The sequence below is a fragment of the Semicossyphus pulcher genome, unplaced genomic scaffold, assembly GCF_022749685.1.
Source record: "Semicossyphus pulcher isolate SPU_LCO1_2020_fin unplaced genomic scaffold, fSemPul1.0.p SCAF_11, whole genome shotgun sequence".
Lineage (NCBI taxonomy): Eukaryota > Metazoa > Chordata > Actinopteri > Labriformes > Labridae > Semicossyphus > Semicossyphus pulcher.
The window spans coordinates 15481530-15499051 of NW_027211615.1; the positions used below are offsets into that span (position 1 = coordinate 15481530).

Here is a 17522-nt window from a genome sequence, read left to right on the forward strand (position 1 = left end):
ATTTTCAACTACCTATATTTCTTCTTCTTCTATTCTTTCTTATTAAATGTGTAATCCAAGGTTGAATTCAAATGCAGTCATACATAAAGCTTGTTAATGATAAATTATTACTCAGTGTGGGTATGTTTAAGAGTATGCATGCACTTCCATCAACAAATTAGTATATTAAGATGGGCGGATGATACTGTAGATGCGAAGCTTGTTTCACCACACAGTCTCTATACAATGTGTTGGAGGAATACTCAGCATTCCCACTAACAACTACAATAATAATAATTATTATTATTAACTACGTATTTGACATCGCTGCTCGCATGCCAGTAGTTCAGCTTAGAATTTCCCTCAGCCCTTGAAGGCAGCATAATACCCCTTGCTGCCTTCACGGTCTCCTCCTCTTGTCGCTTATTGATCCAGCTACTGATCGTTAGCTTTTGTGTCACGATGGTGTCTGTGGTGTGTAAATGTTTGTTCGTTGTTTCTGGTTAAAGGTATCTGGCATTTGGCGGCTTTCATGTTCCGTGCGGCTAATCTAAAAACTATCGGCAAAGCGGGAACCGGCTGGTAGGTGGTCTTTGCAATCTCTGAGACGTAACATATTGTTCACGTCTGCTCCGCTCTCGTGAATCAGCCGGCTAGGGTGCTAAAGCTAACGTCAGTTATGCTATCTGGCTAGCAGCAAAGCTAGTTTGATTTTCGATGGATTCTTTGTTGTTGTTTAATGATGCTTTCCGACGACAGTCCTTGAAATTATGACATTTAAAGCTGCACATCTCGGTTCTTATCTGTAGTTTTTTGTGTTTGGTGACAGTTGGGCGTTTGTTGGCTCTGACTAAGCTAGCTAGCAAGAAAACGTTACGCTAGCTTGAGAAGCTAATAACAATCTTTACAGCTCCTAAAGCAGAGACATGTTGATGCTTATTTCAGAGGAGTTTGCAAACGACTTCACAGGCTCTGTAAAGATTTATTAACGTAAGTATTTCGCAGAGAACCCATCAGGAGCTTTACACTACATTACTTCAGTAAAAGAGACGATTCGTGTGTATAATGTGAATATTTATATGTTTAAAGTGAGTTTTAAAGCTGCCCTGACTAACGCTGTTGACGCAATCATGAGTAAGAGACCTCCACAGCTCAGCTAGTTAACGTTTCACCGCTGGAGTTAAGTATGTTTTTCCAATGCTGGTACCGTCCTTGCCTGTCGCTTCCTCAGCAAAGAGGTTTTATATAAATCATGCCTACACACATAGACTTTTTTATTGGCCTTATGTGCCAATAATTATCCCAGTATCAGCAACGGCTCTCCTGCACAAGCTTCTGATAGCGCTGATAGAGTTGTATAAAACCCCTTCCAAACCAGGCGTGAACCCAAATCTGTATATGATTTTTCCCTTTTTTGTCCCCACTTAAGGCACTTTCGCCGGACGATGGACGAACTGGTCCATGACCTGGTGTCAGCACTGGAGGAGAGCTCCGAGCAGGCTGCGCGTGGTGGTTTTGGCGATGGGGGAGACCATGCACTGGCCGTGGGCTGTCTGCTGAAGAGGCAGGCTCGGAAGCGGAGGGGTAGAAAAAGACGGTCAGACAACCCACACCCTCCTTGGGAGACAGGTCATCTCAGCGAGGGCTCTGAGTCCAGTGTGGAAGAACACAAGGTGAGCTTATTGAAGACAGTGATGTGTTGGACATTTCTTAAGCTAGGAGTTTGTGTTAGCAAGGCCCTTGACCAAAACACTAAAGATAGTCTGAAAACATCCAAGAATGTTGTCTTATTTAAATCTGAAATTTGGAATTACCCACTTAATATTTAGTACACTTATTAATTACAGTTGAAGTAAAGTTTCTTCTGCACCATCCTGTTGCACACATTTAGCCTCACTCAGATATCACTTTGGTCTAATTACTTCTCATGTTTATTAAGGCTTCTTAATTTAGCATCAGAATCACAGTCTGGTATTTACCACATCGATGTTTGTTTCAGGACTACCGTGCCAGTACGGGGGGAGTCTCTGCTGCCAACAGCCATGGCCGGGACAACAGCGACTCAGATGAACAACTTGGCCCCAAACGGCGAACCCTCCTAACAGCTGACACTGGACGAAACAAACGGCCGCTTTGGCCGGACGACTTGGGTGTCTTGGGGTCCGCAGAGGGAACTCGCAGCCTTAGACGGAGAAGAAAGGTCAAACGCATGGCTGTGGACCCTCCTGCAGAACCGGAACTCCCCTCCTCCACTATGCTGGGGCCCCCACCTGTCCCCAAAGCCCGTCCTGGCAGCAGGCCGCACAGGCTGGGTGCAAGCGAGGGCAGAGGGGTCATGGAGCTCTGCGGAGGAGGGCTGGTGGGGCCAGGGGCAGGGAAGAACAGGGTGAAGAAGAGGAAACTGGCCACCCACAGAATGGGAGTGGAGGCTGCAGATGAGGGGGTGGTGGTGGAGAGCGAGGACCCCATCTCTTCTCCAACGGAAGGGTGCAAGGACAAGATGGAGTTGGAGGAACAGAAGGGCTCGGATGAGGACATGAGTGACAGGTGGTTAGTGTTTTGAGTTTTCTATTTATGAGCGTGTGTGTGACACTGTAGGCCCAAAGGTAAGAAAGCACTCCTGACTGTGTACAGCAGGGTGTCGGCATTGTTTTGGTGGGTCTTTTGCACTAAGTAGTATCTAGTACTAAAAGTACTAGAGTGTCTTAAGCTGTCAAATACCAAAAGCTGTTGCTGAATTTTCATCTTGTTTGCTTATTCTTCGATAAGAGAGTCTGTGATTTAAATTGAAATTTTGCCTTTTTAAGACTAGTTTGTATGCGGCCGGTGTCCTTTTTATGGGACGCTTGCTTTTTAAACAACAGGTTACATTTGAAACCCTTGGCTTCTGCTGTTAAATAAATGAAAGGTGTTTGTAGTGAAGCCAAAACGGCGGGAGCTTATTGGCACCAGTATCAGAAAACTGCAGTTATATCCCACAGTGTGTGTCAGTGAGCTGGTTTTTCTTCTAGCAGACAGTAATTGGCTTCTTTGTGATCATTTTTATTGCCTGAAAACTATTTAATCTGCTCTTTTTACTTTCCATCTTTTTCAGCGAGACCAGCAGTGTCAGTAACAGCAGCGACGGAGGCCTCTACACCAATGATGAGGGGAGGCAAGGTACATACCCAGACTTAGTCTTGACTGTGTTTTCATTTTATTTATGTGTTTACCTTCCTTTACAGTTTTTTTCTGCCCCTTTTTAAATAGAAAGAGACAAAAAGACAGAAAGTGTGTGTGTTCAACCTTTTTATGTCACATTTTTTTATTCGGGCATCGCAGAGCTTCCCCTAAACAACGCCTGTAAAGTGAAAAAAAACTCTACTGTGCCCAAGATCCTCCACCCTTTCTCTTCCAGGTGATGACGAGCAGAGCGACTGGTTCTACGAGGGGGAGCCGGGCACCGGTTCAGCGCCCGGAGGTGCTTGTGGGATAGCAGGAGTAGTTCCCTGGTGGGAGAGGGACACGGGGTCAGAGGAGCTGGACCTAGCCGACCCCGTGTTTAACAGCATCCTCACTGGATCCTTCCCACTCATGAGCCCCGCTGCACAGAGAGGTAGGCCTGAGAGAAAAACACACAAAGCACAATACCATTTTTTTAGAAAGTCAGACACACTGAAAAGGTATTTCTTTTGAAGGTTTAAATCATACAAAATAAGTGTTTAAGGTAAGATTTTACAGTGTATTCTTATATAAAGGTACAGTCACACACAATAAATTATACAATGTTTTTGCAGTGTGATTTCATGTCCAGTAGGTGGCACACTCTTCACATTCAGGCAGAGTGTTGTAAGGAAAATAAAGGGGAAAAATCTCCTTACTGTATTAACAAGCAGTAGTACCATTAAAAACATTCTTTTACATACAAATAACACCTGTCATATCATTTTATACATGAATCTCTTTAGCCGCCGGCCCCATATGTCCAACTAATCCAGGAGTTTCCAACAGGTAGTTCTGGTAGCTCGCGGCCTGGATTTTAGAAGAGGTTTACAGACCAACGGCAATAAATGCACCTTGAAAGCCTCTTCCTGCTTCAGTTGAATCAAATACACAGATGTCCCTCCCCCTCCGCTACAAAATAATAAGATAGGCCAATCAGCTGTGAATAAAAAACAGTGATGCTCCTGGCAAGTTTGTCAACGTCTAAACCTAACCAATCACAGCAATGTTGCAGCAACCTCCATCGACGGGTCCGGTCGTTGTGCTGTGTGCTAGTTGAGCTAAAGTGAGGAGTTTGGTGCGATTAGCCTGTTTAGCCAGATTTATGATGGACAGTGAAGGTGGCCACGCCAAGAAAAAGCAGAAAACATACTATTTCCATGGAAGTGGGAAAGCAAGTTTTTATTCACGAATGCGAAAGACAAGTGTGTGTGCCTCATCTGTTGTTCCAACGTTTCAGTCGACAAAAGAATCATCACCAGCAATTACAGCGATGTGATGCAAGTAGCTCTTGACCACTTTCATGTTTTCAAAGTAGCTCTCAGATGAAAAAAGGTTGGAGACCCCTGAACTGATCAAAATAAACTCATCTGATTAATCTCCTCTTTTAACAAACCCATCCTGTGTTTTTCAGGGTTCCAGGCCAGGCTGAGTCGTCTCCATGGAAACCAGCAGGTATCTGAAGGGGGGCTGCAGGGCAGCTCCGGCCAAGGCTTCCATGACAGACTGGGCAGACAGAGCCAGGACCCCCATGAGTGAGTCCCCATCTTTTAAAATGAGTTGACGATCGACGCTCTAGCTCAGAGTCATACGTAGTATTGATTTCATCGTTCATGTGACTGGTTCCACGTTTGTGAGTTCCTTCAGTCAATGCAAGTAAGGCTAAGAAAAGGTAAAATAAAAGTGGTTTCTGTCTAATTGATGTAAGTGATGCCTTGTCGGTGTTTGAATGACACTGTTCTCTCTCCAACAGGCCGTGGTTCAGCTCGGGCTCGAGGAGGGAACACGGACAGGTGAGCTATGATACTTTGCCTTTTATTCCCATTCAAAAGCAGAAAAGCAAAGGTGAGGTTTTGATCCCTTACAGCAGACCCACTGAGGGCGATGTTCTCCACATTAGCATTGCGCAGGCTGACTGCTTGAGCATTGAGTTTTGTTCTCCCTCTTCTCTCCCTCCCTGGCACTTCAGTTGCACTGGGACCCGCGGTCAGACAGAGGGCATCGGAGGAGCTGTTCAGTGAAAACAGCCAGCAGGTAAGAACAGCAGCTTAACGTGAAACTCTGATGATTTACGACCACAATCAGATTAATTTTCTTTTGGAAGCTGCTTTTGTTTCTGCTGCAGAAAAACACTCCTAATGTTTTATGGTAGTTTTTTTTTCTCAGATGACTTTCCATTGTGTTATTTGGGATCAAACTAATGCTCCCATATTTCCACCTTGCTTGGCTGGTTTTGCAGACAGACCAGCGGGCACCTCGGCTCCCTCTGTACGGGGGATGTCAAGCGGAGGCGAAAAGCAGCCCCCCTCGGTTCCGGCGCCCCCTCAGGTATTGGACACACACCTAGCTGCACCTCACACACCATCTGGCACTTTTTACCAACTCCCCCTTTTATTGTATTTTTGGCTCTCCCTTTCTCACTTGTTTCCTCCCCCCTCTTGTTTGGTCTCAGCGTGCTCACCGGCCTGCTTTCCTCATTGCCTTCTGTCTCGCACGTACACTGATGCAAACACCGGGGACTGGGATAAAAAAACTGAAGGTTTCGCTGCATATTTTTAAAAAGGAATTAATTGAGAGAAGGGAGTCCCTCACCCTTCATATTTCTTCCCCTCTCCTCCTCCTCCTCCCCCTCCCCTCGTTATTAAACCCTGCTTTAGCTCTTAACCCCCTTTCCTCCTAAGCTTTGTTGGACAAGAGTCAGCTGGCTAGTCATGCTGTCAGAGCAGAGATACTGGATTAGCTCTTAGCCAGTAACACTTGTGTATCCCCCCTAACCCCTCCCCCAAACCACTCTCCTTACCCCTGGGTCGGTTAATGCTTTAGGAAGAGGACGGATGAGGTAGCATAGCTGGATGTGGTTAGGCCACTTCCCATTATAATGGTTTTTTTTTGGAAGCTGTAACTAGTTTTAATCACAGTTGAGTTGAGGACCATTAACAGTTTGTTCTCTGCTGCTTGTGCACAGGCTTGTTCCAAAATGATCCACTTCCTGGTTGAGCTATGAGCTCCTTTTTCATATGAAACCCCAGACTAAAAACACGACTAAATATTGCTTGTTGTAAACCTAAGAAAGAGCTAGAGAGGGCAGGACAAAAAAAGTGAAAATAAGCCTAAACTTTATCGTCCAAAATGACGCAATCAGAGAGGCCTCGCCAACGTGAGGCACATTTGATACTTCCTCCAGACACAAATGCAGCGCTCAGGAACACCAGGTGCCGACCTCACAGCAGGGCTCAGGCGAGTGCGGCCAAATTCCCGTCCTGACAATTTGGCTCCAACCCACCTGGGATTCAACAATCAAGTGTGTAATTGAGCAGGCATCTCCTTCTGGTGCAGCATACAAATAAAGACGGGATTAAAGCAAGTAACAGGCCGGTCTCTGTGACTGGACCGTGAACTTCCAGGAAGACCGGGGGGACAAAACGGCCAGCGTCTGCTAGAGACAGGCGTGGGTTTTGCTATATGTCTGGAAACGTTGCCTAGTTGATTACATGATTAGATTACTTAGATGTCAATTGTAATGGAGAGATGATGTCACTGGAGGAGACCTTCAGTGCAACATGTTTTACAGGTGTTTACATCGAGGCAGCTCCAGATGGTGCACAGAATCACCAATGATGAATTGAAGTTTCCGCATTAACTGCTTTAGAGGTTGCGTGTATAGTTATCTCTTCATACTTGTATGTGGGCCTATGTTTCTACTATCAATTTAAAATTGTGAGTATATGATAAGCATACATCGATTAGCACCGACTGTTGGCCTTATCAGAGCTACATTAAAGGGCCGGTTCGCCGATTTTTCAACCTCAGTCCTATCATGCTATTATGGGGAGCTAATGCTATTATAGTTGGAAAATAAATGCAATTTGGCTCTGTGCCTTTGGAGGACGCTATCCGCTTCTCCAATGGGCGCTGGAAAACCTCCGCCAGACTATGGAAAACGCGTCATCTAGTGGAGGCCAGGGAGCTCGCTGAAATACACTTCCTCAATCTAGGACGCCCGCCTCCGATGTCATGTCTCGTTCAAAATCGTCAGGTTTGAAATGTAGACTGCAGACCTGAAGATTTTTTAGACACAAGCTGTTTGTACAACTTTCTCCACAGCTATGGCGCCAATTTCAAATATTATTACTTCTGTCGATTACAGAGAACACCAGCTTTGACTGACAGCCGCTTTTTCCAGGGGCGAATTGCTCCTTTAATTGTTTTAGTGTTTTCAAACCTTACATATCCAGGGACTACTTTTCAGCCACTTTGAAGCATATTTATGACGGTGTAATTGGATGTAATAGCTTAAGTTTTTCTGTTAGATGAGGCATCAACATTATTCTGTCATCCCTCAGGTAGATGAACACCAAGATCTCAGCGTAACACAAGCCAACTGTTTATTGTAATTTTGCTGTTCTCTTTTCTAACCTGCGCCCTCTCTCTTTAGGAGTGGTCGGGGAGAACGCTCCTCCCATCCCCGACTCGAACATGGGGAGCCGCATGCTGCAGAGCATGGGCTGGAGCCCGGGGATGGGCCTGGGTCCAGAGGGCAGGGGTATCATCGAGCCCGTTCGGGCCACGCAGAGACCCAAAGGAACGGGTCTTGGTTTCAACTGAATCCTTGGTATCTGGAACCTGAACGTAAAACTGGCTGTGATGAGACGCCCAAAGAGCTACAAGCTGAAATGCTGCTCAGGGCGATGAAGAATACAAACAGGTCCAGAATAATCCAGGCGTGTGAGTCATAAGAAGGGAAGGAATTAGACTCTTCCTAGCAACAGAGTCTGTGATGAAAGAGAAACTTTCCCATATTGGGGAAACTGCTAGAAGCCGGGGATATCCACACGGACTGTTCGCACAAACGGAGAGAATAACATGTGAAAGTGAATGACTGAAACGGAGCTGATGCTCCTGAAGCTCCATGTTGGAGACAATGACTGACACTGATGCCTCATTTTTAGTGTGTACGCTGGCATGCTGCCTCAGCCCTGTTACCTCAGACGATACTGTTCAAGGCAAGAAAAGTGGAGTAATGTAACCAATGAGGACAGTGTGGTTTGTTTGGAGGTTTTAGTTAGTGAATTATTGATTAATGGTTTTGTCCGATATTGCACAAGAATTTTGGAATCGAAGACTATTTCAGTAGACCATACCTCAAGATGCAACCTAGGTTTCTTTTTGAAGTAATGAAGATCAGATACACTGTATGATGTGTGTTGGAATATCTTTTTATTTTAATCAGAATGTTTTTATCTGTCCATCAAAACCAAACTTTCCTTTTTATGTAGCACCCATTGTGTACGCATGTGCAGCTGTGTACGCATGTGCCGCTGTGGCTGCCAACGTTTACTAAAAAAACACAAGTCTGGACATGTGAGGGAAAGTCTGACCAGAGACTTTCAAGACCATCTTTACTTAGTTTGTTTCGGTTTTTTATCCTTAGAAAAGATTGGCCCGCCAGAGCCAATGACACAGTATGTGATGAAACACTGTATGACTAAAGTTACAAGAATTTTTCCATACAACTCTGGAAATTTAGGTAAAAGTTTAGCCATTTCCAGTGTTTTCAGAATGTGAAACAAATGAAGCATTTCTGTCACTGTACACATATAAAGGTTTATACCTGTGTTTTCACTTAAAGTAGCCTGATGAGACATCCTCTCACGACCGAGGGCGAGTGGCTCTAATCAGGCAGAGGTGGAAACACCTGTGTGACCGTGCAGAGCCTTTGAACACATAACGTTGATAAAACAACAAGAGGACGGTTAATTCAGTTTTTAAAAATGAGTTTTAGACCCGTTGTTATTTACTTCATTGTCATATTGTTTCTGCTTTTCATTTAGGCTACCAGGAATAAAGGTTACCTGCAGCCATAGATTGTTGTGACAACACATTTTAAATTTTAAGTGCAGGTGGATAGAAGAGTCTAGAAAGAAATGGAAATGATGAATAAAAATGTGCGGGAAGTCGTACTGTAACGATATGTGTCCCCTACTCTGTTGTAGAAACTGTTGAGCAGCAGATGCTTTGTATTTTCCTACACTAGGCCTGTACAGAGAAGTGTGACGGAAACAAGCATTAAAACTCAGAGACTTCCTAAACTATGTGGTGCTTATTGTCCTGTGAGGCCATCATACTCATTCATCATTTACACTAGAGCTTGACCTGTACTGGATGTTTGAAGCCAATATCAACATTTGGGAATCAAAAGCATCCAATGAATTTATTTAATATGCACACAATTTTTTGATTGAATCACCGTTAGAGGATTTTTTTGAAAAATGTTCTTCTTCTGTCTCAAGCTGGGAATTGAGACTGTTTTAATGTCTAATGCTACAAACAGCAGCCGATTAGCTTAGCTTAGCATAATAGCTAAGAGTGGGAATCAAACACACAGCTTGAATGTGTCCAATTTAACAAGTTAAAGTCAAAGATATAATCTCGAGGTTCTCCGTTTTTTCTTTTTGGCGGCACCTTGTGGCAATAAAAGGTGATTGCAGGCGCGTGCGTCCACGGTTGGCTCCGGTTGTAACTCTCTCTTTTCCTCACTGACGGTCGCTTTGCTTCATCTGAGCGTCCAATTTGTTTCTTTTTCTTTGTATTTTCACTTATTTTTGAAGTTGTATCTGTAGTCATCGATCTTTTCTTTGTTTGTTCAGCCATAGTAGATTACTGTTTACTCGCAACACTTGCAGAGACTGGAAAAGCAGCCGCTTAGCTCCGCCTACCCTCTCTGGCAGACCGACCACTGCTGGGTGATGGAAAACACGTCACTAACTGGGCGCTGCTTGTGATTTCTTCTGTGAAAGTCGCACCAGACACCCAGTCCATAATACTGCAAATGCAAAGGCTTTCATCAGCGGGCCATAGGCTCAATCACCACTGTTTTACCTCATTCGGGCGATAGATAGTGACTTAACAGACATTTATTTACATGAAAATCTTAGAGATTCTATCTTTAAATACTGTTTGTTAGAAATGTCATGATTTCACGTTGTGTTTTGTGATGAAAGCAGCCAGTTGTAGTCACTTCCTGGAGTATCAAATAAACCCAGTAAAACATAATTTTTTTTTAACTTCTACACTTCAGCTTTTGTGCATATTAATCAAACAACATATTCATTCTTCTGTTGGAGTTCAGAAGTGCTGGTACTTTTTGAAAGTATCAAGGTTAGCTGTTTCCACAGCAGGGAGACAAAGTAGGGACAAACTGTGAAATGGAAACACATATTAAATATATCCAACATATACTCTACATTACTCTTTCAGCTGCTAACAGGAAACTTTGTTACTGTGAGAGTTTAAAAGGCTTTGGTCAGTCATTAAACTTATATACAACTCTAAATCAAACATGTTGAAATCTATTCTCAAGTGTTCTGTGAATGAAGCCAACATCTGTGAGTCCCAGCCCACTCAGGAAACTGACTGACATAAACCAGGAGAACTCAGACAAACCCGCTCACTGCTCCTTTATGAAGAGACGTTTAATCCATAACTTCCTGTGTGAATGCCCTCTAAATATTTCCAACTCTATCAACACATGCATCACATTCACATGCTGACTCAACATCCCTGAAATATGATGCTTTCTCTCTCTCTCTCCCCCTCTCTCTCCCATCCTTGCGAGGCTGCAATAGAAATCCCTCCTCTGTATCTATGGGAATACAGGAGCGCTGTGTCTCCTCTACCCTCCCTTCTCCTCACCTCCTCCCTTTGTATATAAGGGAGTGCTGCCTGTGTCCTCCTCTCTCCCCTCAGTCTGTACACCCCCCCCTCTCACCATCCCCTCTCTCTTAGACACACTTTCTGTCTGACACACTCTCTCAGGACTCCCCTGCGAGCGAGCGAGCTAGGCAGGTATGTAGGTAAACTCAGCACTGGAGAGGAGAGAAAGAGGGGAGAGTGTGTGTGTGTTTATGTATCTGTGTGTGTTGGACGAGAGAGTGTGTGTGTGTGTGTGTGAGCGCTGCTGCATCGCTGAGCCTCAGAGACCGGAGGCGAGGAGAACCGGAGCGTTTGTCCTTGAGACTGACTGACTGACTGACTGCAGCTGTACAGAGCGAAAGGACCGGCCATCCAGCCAGCCAGTGGATGAACCTGACAGTGAGTACTGAGCGAAAAGGCGTAAGACGAGCAAAAGGGAAAAGTAAATGCAGGCTTCTTCTTCTTTTTTAATCGGAAAGGACCAGTGTGTTTGTGTTTCTTGTCTGCTTAGAAACAGTCCAGTGTGGTGTTTGAATGGAAACTGTGTGTGTGTGTGTGTGTGTGTGTGTGTGTGTGTGTCAGACCAGGTGAAGGTCTACTCTGCTCCCAGGTGAACTCATCTCTCAGGCTGTTTATTGGCTCCCATCAATACTTGCTTTAAGCCTCTGTAGGACTTTGTAAGCAGTTTAGCAAATGTTCAGCTATTCAGTGTGTCTGCAGCAGCGTCCACTGTGTATCTGTGTGTGTGTGTGTGCGTGTGTCAGTAAACATAACATTACTGTACGTTTCTTCCTCATCTCCTCCTCCTCTCTTCTTCACTGCTTCTGTTGACAGATCGATACTTACGCATCTATAATTGGAAGTCGTCGTTTATGGCGACCCTCCAAAGCGAGTCATTATCATGTGTGATCTTGCAGAAAATTACATTTTGACTGGTGTACCTTGGCACGGCCAGGAATCAGTGGACTGTGCCGAGCGAGGCTAACTGGCTGAGGGTTGACCGGAAAGGTGGGGTCACGACAAGAGGACCCCAAAGAGCCTGGAGGAGGAGGGTGTTGGGTGATTAGGTGGAAAGGACATTGGGGGAGAGCCACGAGGCAAAGGGCCTGGTGTCACATTTACCCAGGGGTGTTTCCAGGGGGTGGCCTGGGGTGGCACGGGCCCCCCCTTAATTCTGATGTGCCATCCCAAAGACTATGATGTCAGAAGTGGGACTTCAGTTCAAACCAACTTCTTGGGCTTTGTTGCAAGAAGCTGCAAGCAGCTTTCCATAACATTATGACCACCTGCCTAATATTGTGTAGCTCCCCTTTTGCCGCTAAAACACTCCTGACCCATCGAGGCATGGACTCCACTAGACCTATGAAGGTGTGCTGAGGTATCCGGCACCAAGACGTTAGCAACAGATCGTTTAAGTCCTGTAAGTTGCGAGGTGGGGCCTCCATGGATCAGACTTGTTTGTCCAGCACATCCCACAGATGCTCGATTGGATTGAGATCTGGGGGGCCAAATCAACCCCTTGAACTCGTTGTTGCTCAAACCATTCCTGAACCATGTTTGCAGTGTGGCAGGGCGCATTATCCTGCTGAAAGAGGCCACTGCTATTAGGGTATAACGCTCCCATGAAGGGGTGGTCTGTAAAAATGTTTAGGTAGGTGGTCTGTGTCAAAGTAACATCCACATGAATGGCAGGACCCAAGGTTACCCAGCAGAACATTGCCCAAAGCATCACACCGCCTCCACCGACTTGCCTTCTTCCCATAATGCATCCTGGTGCCATGTCTTCCGCAGGTAAGAGATGCAGAAAAAAACCCTGATTCATCAGACCAGGCCACCTTCTTCCATCCGCTTCCTGCTTCCAACACATCAACTTCAAGGACAAAAGCTTTACTTGCTGCCTAACATGTTCCACCCACTGACAGGTGCCATGAATGTTATTCATATCACCTGTCGGTGGTCATAGTGATATGGCTGATTGGTGTATATATAGGTTAAAGTAGAAATGAATAATGAAGACCGAAGTTGCAAGTTAGATGCAAGTTAGTTAGTTGCACACTACTTTAAGCCACCCTCGCATAAGGCAGTACCCCAGTTGGGCAACCTCAGTCCAAAAATTCTGATCACACCCCGTTTACCAAATAGCAATGAAACCCCAGCAGCGCTCCTAGGTGCACTCCTCACTCCCACAGTGCTCCTATGTGTATCTGCATGATCAGAGGACAAAGGAGGACAGGAGGGAGTCGTAGACAGACGGAAAAGGTGGAAACGCAGTGTGAGGGATTAGAAAGAAGAAGGGAAGGAGGTGAATGAGTCAGAGAAAGATAGAGGAGTATTGGCGTTGGCTGTCTGTGGTGTCAGACGGCGTTGTGAGCAGAGACTGGCTCACCTGTGGAGCTGCTGACAGAACATGTTAGGCGGCGTTAGATGGGTGGCTCGAGATGGATGAGTGGAAAGAAAGAGAGCCGGAAGGTGAAAACATAAAGCTGTGGTAGACTTTTTTAAAACTAACATGACAGTCTGGCTCTTTTAGTCTCTGTGTACGTCTCTGTTGATTTGTTTATTGCAGACGTGCTGACAGGGAGCCAGAGGGCTAAATTTACCACCTGTGGAGATAAAAGTGATATGATGAGATGGGCTGCCTGCTGTTTTGTGTGTGTGTGGTTATCTGAGAGTGTGTATAATAGTTCCTGACATCAGCAGTAGTTGCGTGGTGCTGACTCTCATGATTCTGTGTGTGTTGGGCCCGCACCGGCCGGTCTGGGAACCAGGTGTGTGTGAGTGTGTGTGAAAGGGGGTTAACCTCCGGAAAAGCATGCATAGGAATCACATTAAATAAAGTGACGTAAAGTCAATTTTAATTATACTGAACAAAATTCCAAATCATAAGCAGTGGTCGTACTTACTTGCCTTTACTTCAGACATTAAAGGTGCTAATTTCAAGCTATATTTGTGGAGTAGCTTAGCATAATTTACAGTTTAAAAACTCCTCATTTTTCTCACACTGGTGCTCTGTGCAGGCCCTCATACAGCCTCTGCCTGAAACAGCTCTGTCCCTTTAAGAAACCCCGCCCCTACAAAAGCCCTTTCTTCTGATTGGCCAGCCCTCGTTGTGACATCACAAAGTGCAGCGTGTAGAAAAAACTGTGTGAAACCTTGCGTTCACAGCAGCCTGCAGACTGAGCTGAGAAGCCTGGGGTTTACTCCAACATACTTTTACCTGGTTCACAGACATCTGAGACATTACAAGGTCGTCCATCTACATCTTAATATGTAAAGTGCCAGATAGATGGAGTGGAGCAAAAAGTAGATCCTTGATCCCTTGATTTAGCTAAGGAAACTTTCATCCAAAAATCTCTCATAATAATAAAATAGAAGAACAAATGAAGAAGGTTCCCTGGAGCTGGACCACGAACATCTTCTGTTTCCCGATGACCTGGAGAGACTGCACACTGACAGGCTGAGGCAGGTGAACTGAGGCTACTCGGCACTGGAGACCGGAAGATGACCTGTTAATCCAATACTGCTTGTTGAGAGTATGAGGGGCTGTGCTGTGGTAATCCACATTATGTTGTTAGGAGAGGCTTGGTTACATAATCACCCCTAAGAGCCCTCCAGATGGGCACCTGCCAGGTGACTACACAGCACGATTTGGGGACAGGGGGGAAACAATGAAATATGCTCGACTCGCAGCCTCTCCATGATCAGAGAAAACGTTACTTTAGTGGCATTAGAGCCCTGTTAGATTCCTTAACAGTGCTTTTAAATGGACCATCTGCCCTACAGCAGAGGGATCTGTCCACTAGGGGGCAGTGCAGCCAAGTTTTAGGGCTTGAAACCATTTTTTAAGAGCCTGCTTTTGTGCAGTTTTTCTGTCTTTAGTCTCAAATATTCCTAAAATTAGCGCTAAATAAATCCTGGCGTCTTATATACGCACATCCCTGCACTGACTCACCTCCTCCCCGTTGGGACAGCAGGATCCTCAGATAAGTGAAAGCCATTTGAAGACCAATGACCCCCTGAGGATTTCAGCAGCAGCAGCAGCAGGTCCCAGCAGCTCTAAGTGACATTTCAATGGTGATGTTACTTTAAGCTTCTCCCAGGGGCTTTCTAAGGTTTCTGGCACGAGCGTGTGTGTGACCTTTGATCCCTGTACAGTGCGCCTGAGATCAATACAATGAAACTGATCTCATTCCAAGTGCTCATCTGTCAGTCAGTCCATCATTTTATGTATCATTTCCCTCCCATCAATCTATATAAAGACATAAAAATGTAAAGCATGCATACAGAGCAAAGCTATTTCCTTCCATTTCTATATCATGTTTCCTTTTCTTCTCCCCCCTCACCTCCTTTTGGGCCGCTTGTGTGTTTGGGAGTTGCTGTGCGTCTGTGTGTCGGTGCAGCGAGACAATGGTGTTTGCACACAGTGTCAATAGTCTCTCCCTGCGTCTCAGTAATTGATGGATGACTGTGAGTCAAGCATAAACTAAGCAGATTACACTCACTAGATCTGAGGGTTGATGTGTGTGTGTGTGTGTGTGTGTGTGTGTGTGCGTGTGTGTTGGGGGGTTGGAGTTGCAGAGTGACTGTCCAGTTTTGGGAGTCAATCCGACAGCCGTCCCCGGAGGCCGCATTTTGGTGGCTGTGAGTTAAGAGATGAGGAAAAAGGAGGAATATACACACACGCATACGAAGGCGTCTGCTTTACAATCACTTATCCTTTTCTTCAGAGAAAATGGGATGCATCTGGTGTGTGGGGGTCAATAGCTGGCAGCTGGGTGCTCTGTTACAGGCAGCGTCCCTCCGGAGCAGCTATTGAACTCCTGTCCTCGCTTCAGCCTCTGCGGTGTAAAAATATTTTTTGATGTTTAACTGCAGCCATGAGTATTCGATTTCATGTGCTACGTTTCGCTCGTTTCCATTTCCTGTTACGTCTGGATTTTGCTCTGGTTATTGTTCCTCTGTGTTGGTAATGTTTTTGTGGAGTTAACATGTTGATTAAAAGCATCTTAGGTTTTTTTTAACTGAATTGCACAGAATGACCTTTAAAAAATAATACTAAATGCATGTTTGACATCCTTTATGTGGTATCAATTGGTTTTATTTGATTTAACAACTGACTGATATTGTTTATTTGTACATTATTTTTCATAAAAATATCATAAATGAAATACAACTGAGTTCTCAGACTAGAAGCTATTTAATGATTACATTTTCAGTCAGTGATCACTTAATACAAGACTAAAAATCTACAGCCACGCTAACGGCTCTGTGAGGCTACATCAATAACTGTATGTACAGATGGACAATGCGTCTCCATCTACTCTCATTGTACGAAATTGAAGCCAAAACAACCCCTGTGACGAGCGCTGCCATCTTGCGATGGTGAGGTCATTTGGAGCCAGAGCTGTGCAGTCGAGATCGGCGGTTGGAGCCGCCAAAACACACACTTAACTTACTGTGAAAAACCCCCCAGCAAAGATCTCGCACGTCGGCGTGTTTAACAGCAGAACAGCGTTCACAGATATGTAAACTTCAATGACTGTAGTGATTGTTTTAGTTACATCTCCTGTCGCCACTCCTTCTCTGCTGTGCTAATCCGGGACAGATCGACTGCAGGAGCCTTATTTGTCAACAGAGCTGTCAATCATCCTTTTTACAGCATCAAATAACTAATTAAAACTAAAGTTGTCATAAAAATTAACACTTGGACGTAAATCAGCATGATAAGAACTAACTATAATGACAGAAACTATGTTTGAGAAACATTTATTTGGCGTTTATTTTCATTTTATAGTTTGACTCATGTCCCACCTGTTAACATGGAGGAGGCAGGCTTTATGACATATACTGCAGCCAGTCAGCAGGGGGCGATAGAGAGGTTTTGGCTTCACTTTTAGGGAGCTGTCATGTCGTCCATCTTTTTATACAGTCTATAGGCTCCATGTGGTGGCAGCACAGAGGTGCTTTGAGGTCAATGCTAGCAGCAGCATGCTAATGCTAACAAGATGATGTTCAGCGAAAGCTTATCCATGTTCACTATCTCAGCTAAGCGTGTTAGCATGCTATCATTATTTTACCACAAAAAATTTAGTACAGCTGAGGCTGATGGGAATGTTGTTTGCTTAGTCAGAATTTAACCATAGACTTCACTTACATTTACCTTGTGTGTTGTGTCACATGACCACACAACTGATACTGTGTAAAAGGTCAACCTTTAATTAAAAGCTTAATTTATGTTTTAATTCCAACCTGAACTTCTGTATGAGAATTCAAAAAAACATTCCTGCTCCATTTGAGCAAATAAAGAATCTATTGACAGCAGCCGCCAAAGTAAAAGCCTCTGGGCTTTAACGTCAACATTCAGTGTCCTGCATGGTTTATAAAAGATAATTTCTCTGAGCAGATAATGTTTTATGTGATGCATTACCAGCAGTAGATTTGATACGATAGAAGCCAACAGTGTCTGGCTTTTTGTCTTTGAGACAAAATGATCTGCATCCAAAAATCACACTTTTTTCTTTGTCGTCTCTTATTTGTGTTTGTATTCATTGTTTGTTTACACATGTAGCTTGTCTGTGTAATGCCGTGTGTGCCTCTCTGTTTCATGTGGTGCATAATGAGATAAGGTCCACTCCGTGCAGTCTGCTGTC

The 17522-nt window shown here is 44.7% G+C and overlaps 1 protein-coding gene across 6 annotated transcripts; it reads left to right on the forward strand.

Annotated features, from left to right (window-relative positions):
* The first annotated feature begins 434 nt into the window (after positions 1-434).
* Positions 435-9269, forward strand: gpatch2 (G patch domain containing 2). 6 transcript variants are annotated; one of them, XM_069655425.1, is made up of 10 exons: positions 435-561; positions 1409-1652; positions 1979-2529; positions 3074-3138; positions 3377-3574; positions 4595-4715; positions 4934-4973; positions 5150-5214; positions 5420-5508; positions 7616-9269. In XM_069655425.1, the coding sequence occupies exons 1-10, from the start codon at positions 512-514 to the stop codon at positions 7783-7785; spliced, it is 1593 nt and encodes a 530-aa protein (XP_069511526.1). In that variant the 5' UTR covers positions 435-511; the 3' UTR covers positions 7786-9269. The 6 variants fall into 6 exon arrangements, with proteins under 6 accessions (XP_069511526.1, XP_069511551.1, XP_069511511.1 ...); XM_069655450.1 differs by having other exon boundaries at positions 1979-2526; XM_069655410.1 differs by lacking the exon at positions 7616-9269 and having other exon boundaries at positions 5420-6593.
* The last annotated feature ends 8253 nt before the right edge of the window (positions 9270-17522 follow it).

Bases quoted from the DNA above. Each gene is read 5' to 3' on its own strand.
- gpatch2 (XM_069655410.1), top strand. From the start codon at position 512: ATGTTCCGTGCGGCTAATCTAAAAACTATCGGCAAAGCGGGAACCGGC. The intron at 3,139-3,376 runs GTACATACCCAG...TTTCTCTTCCAG, and splicing joins CAATGATGAGGGGAGGCAAG to GTGATGACGAGCAGAGCGAC. The intron at 5,215-5,419 runs GTAAGAACAGCA...CTGGTTTTGCAG, and splicing joins TCAGTGAAAACAGCCAGCAG to ACAGACCAGCGGGCACCTCG.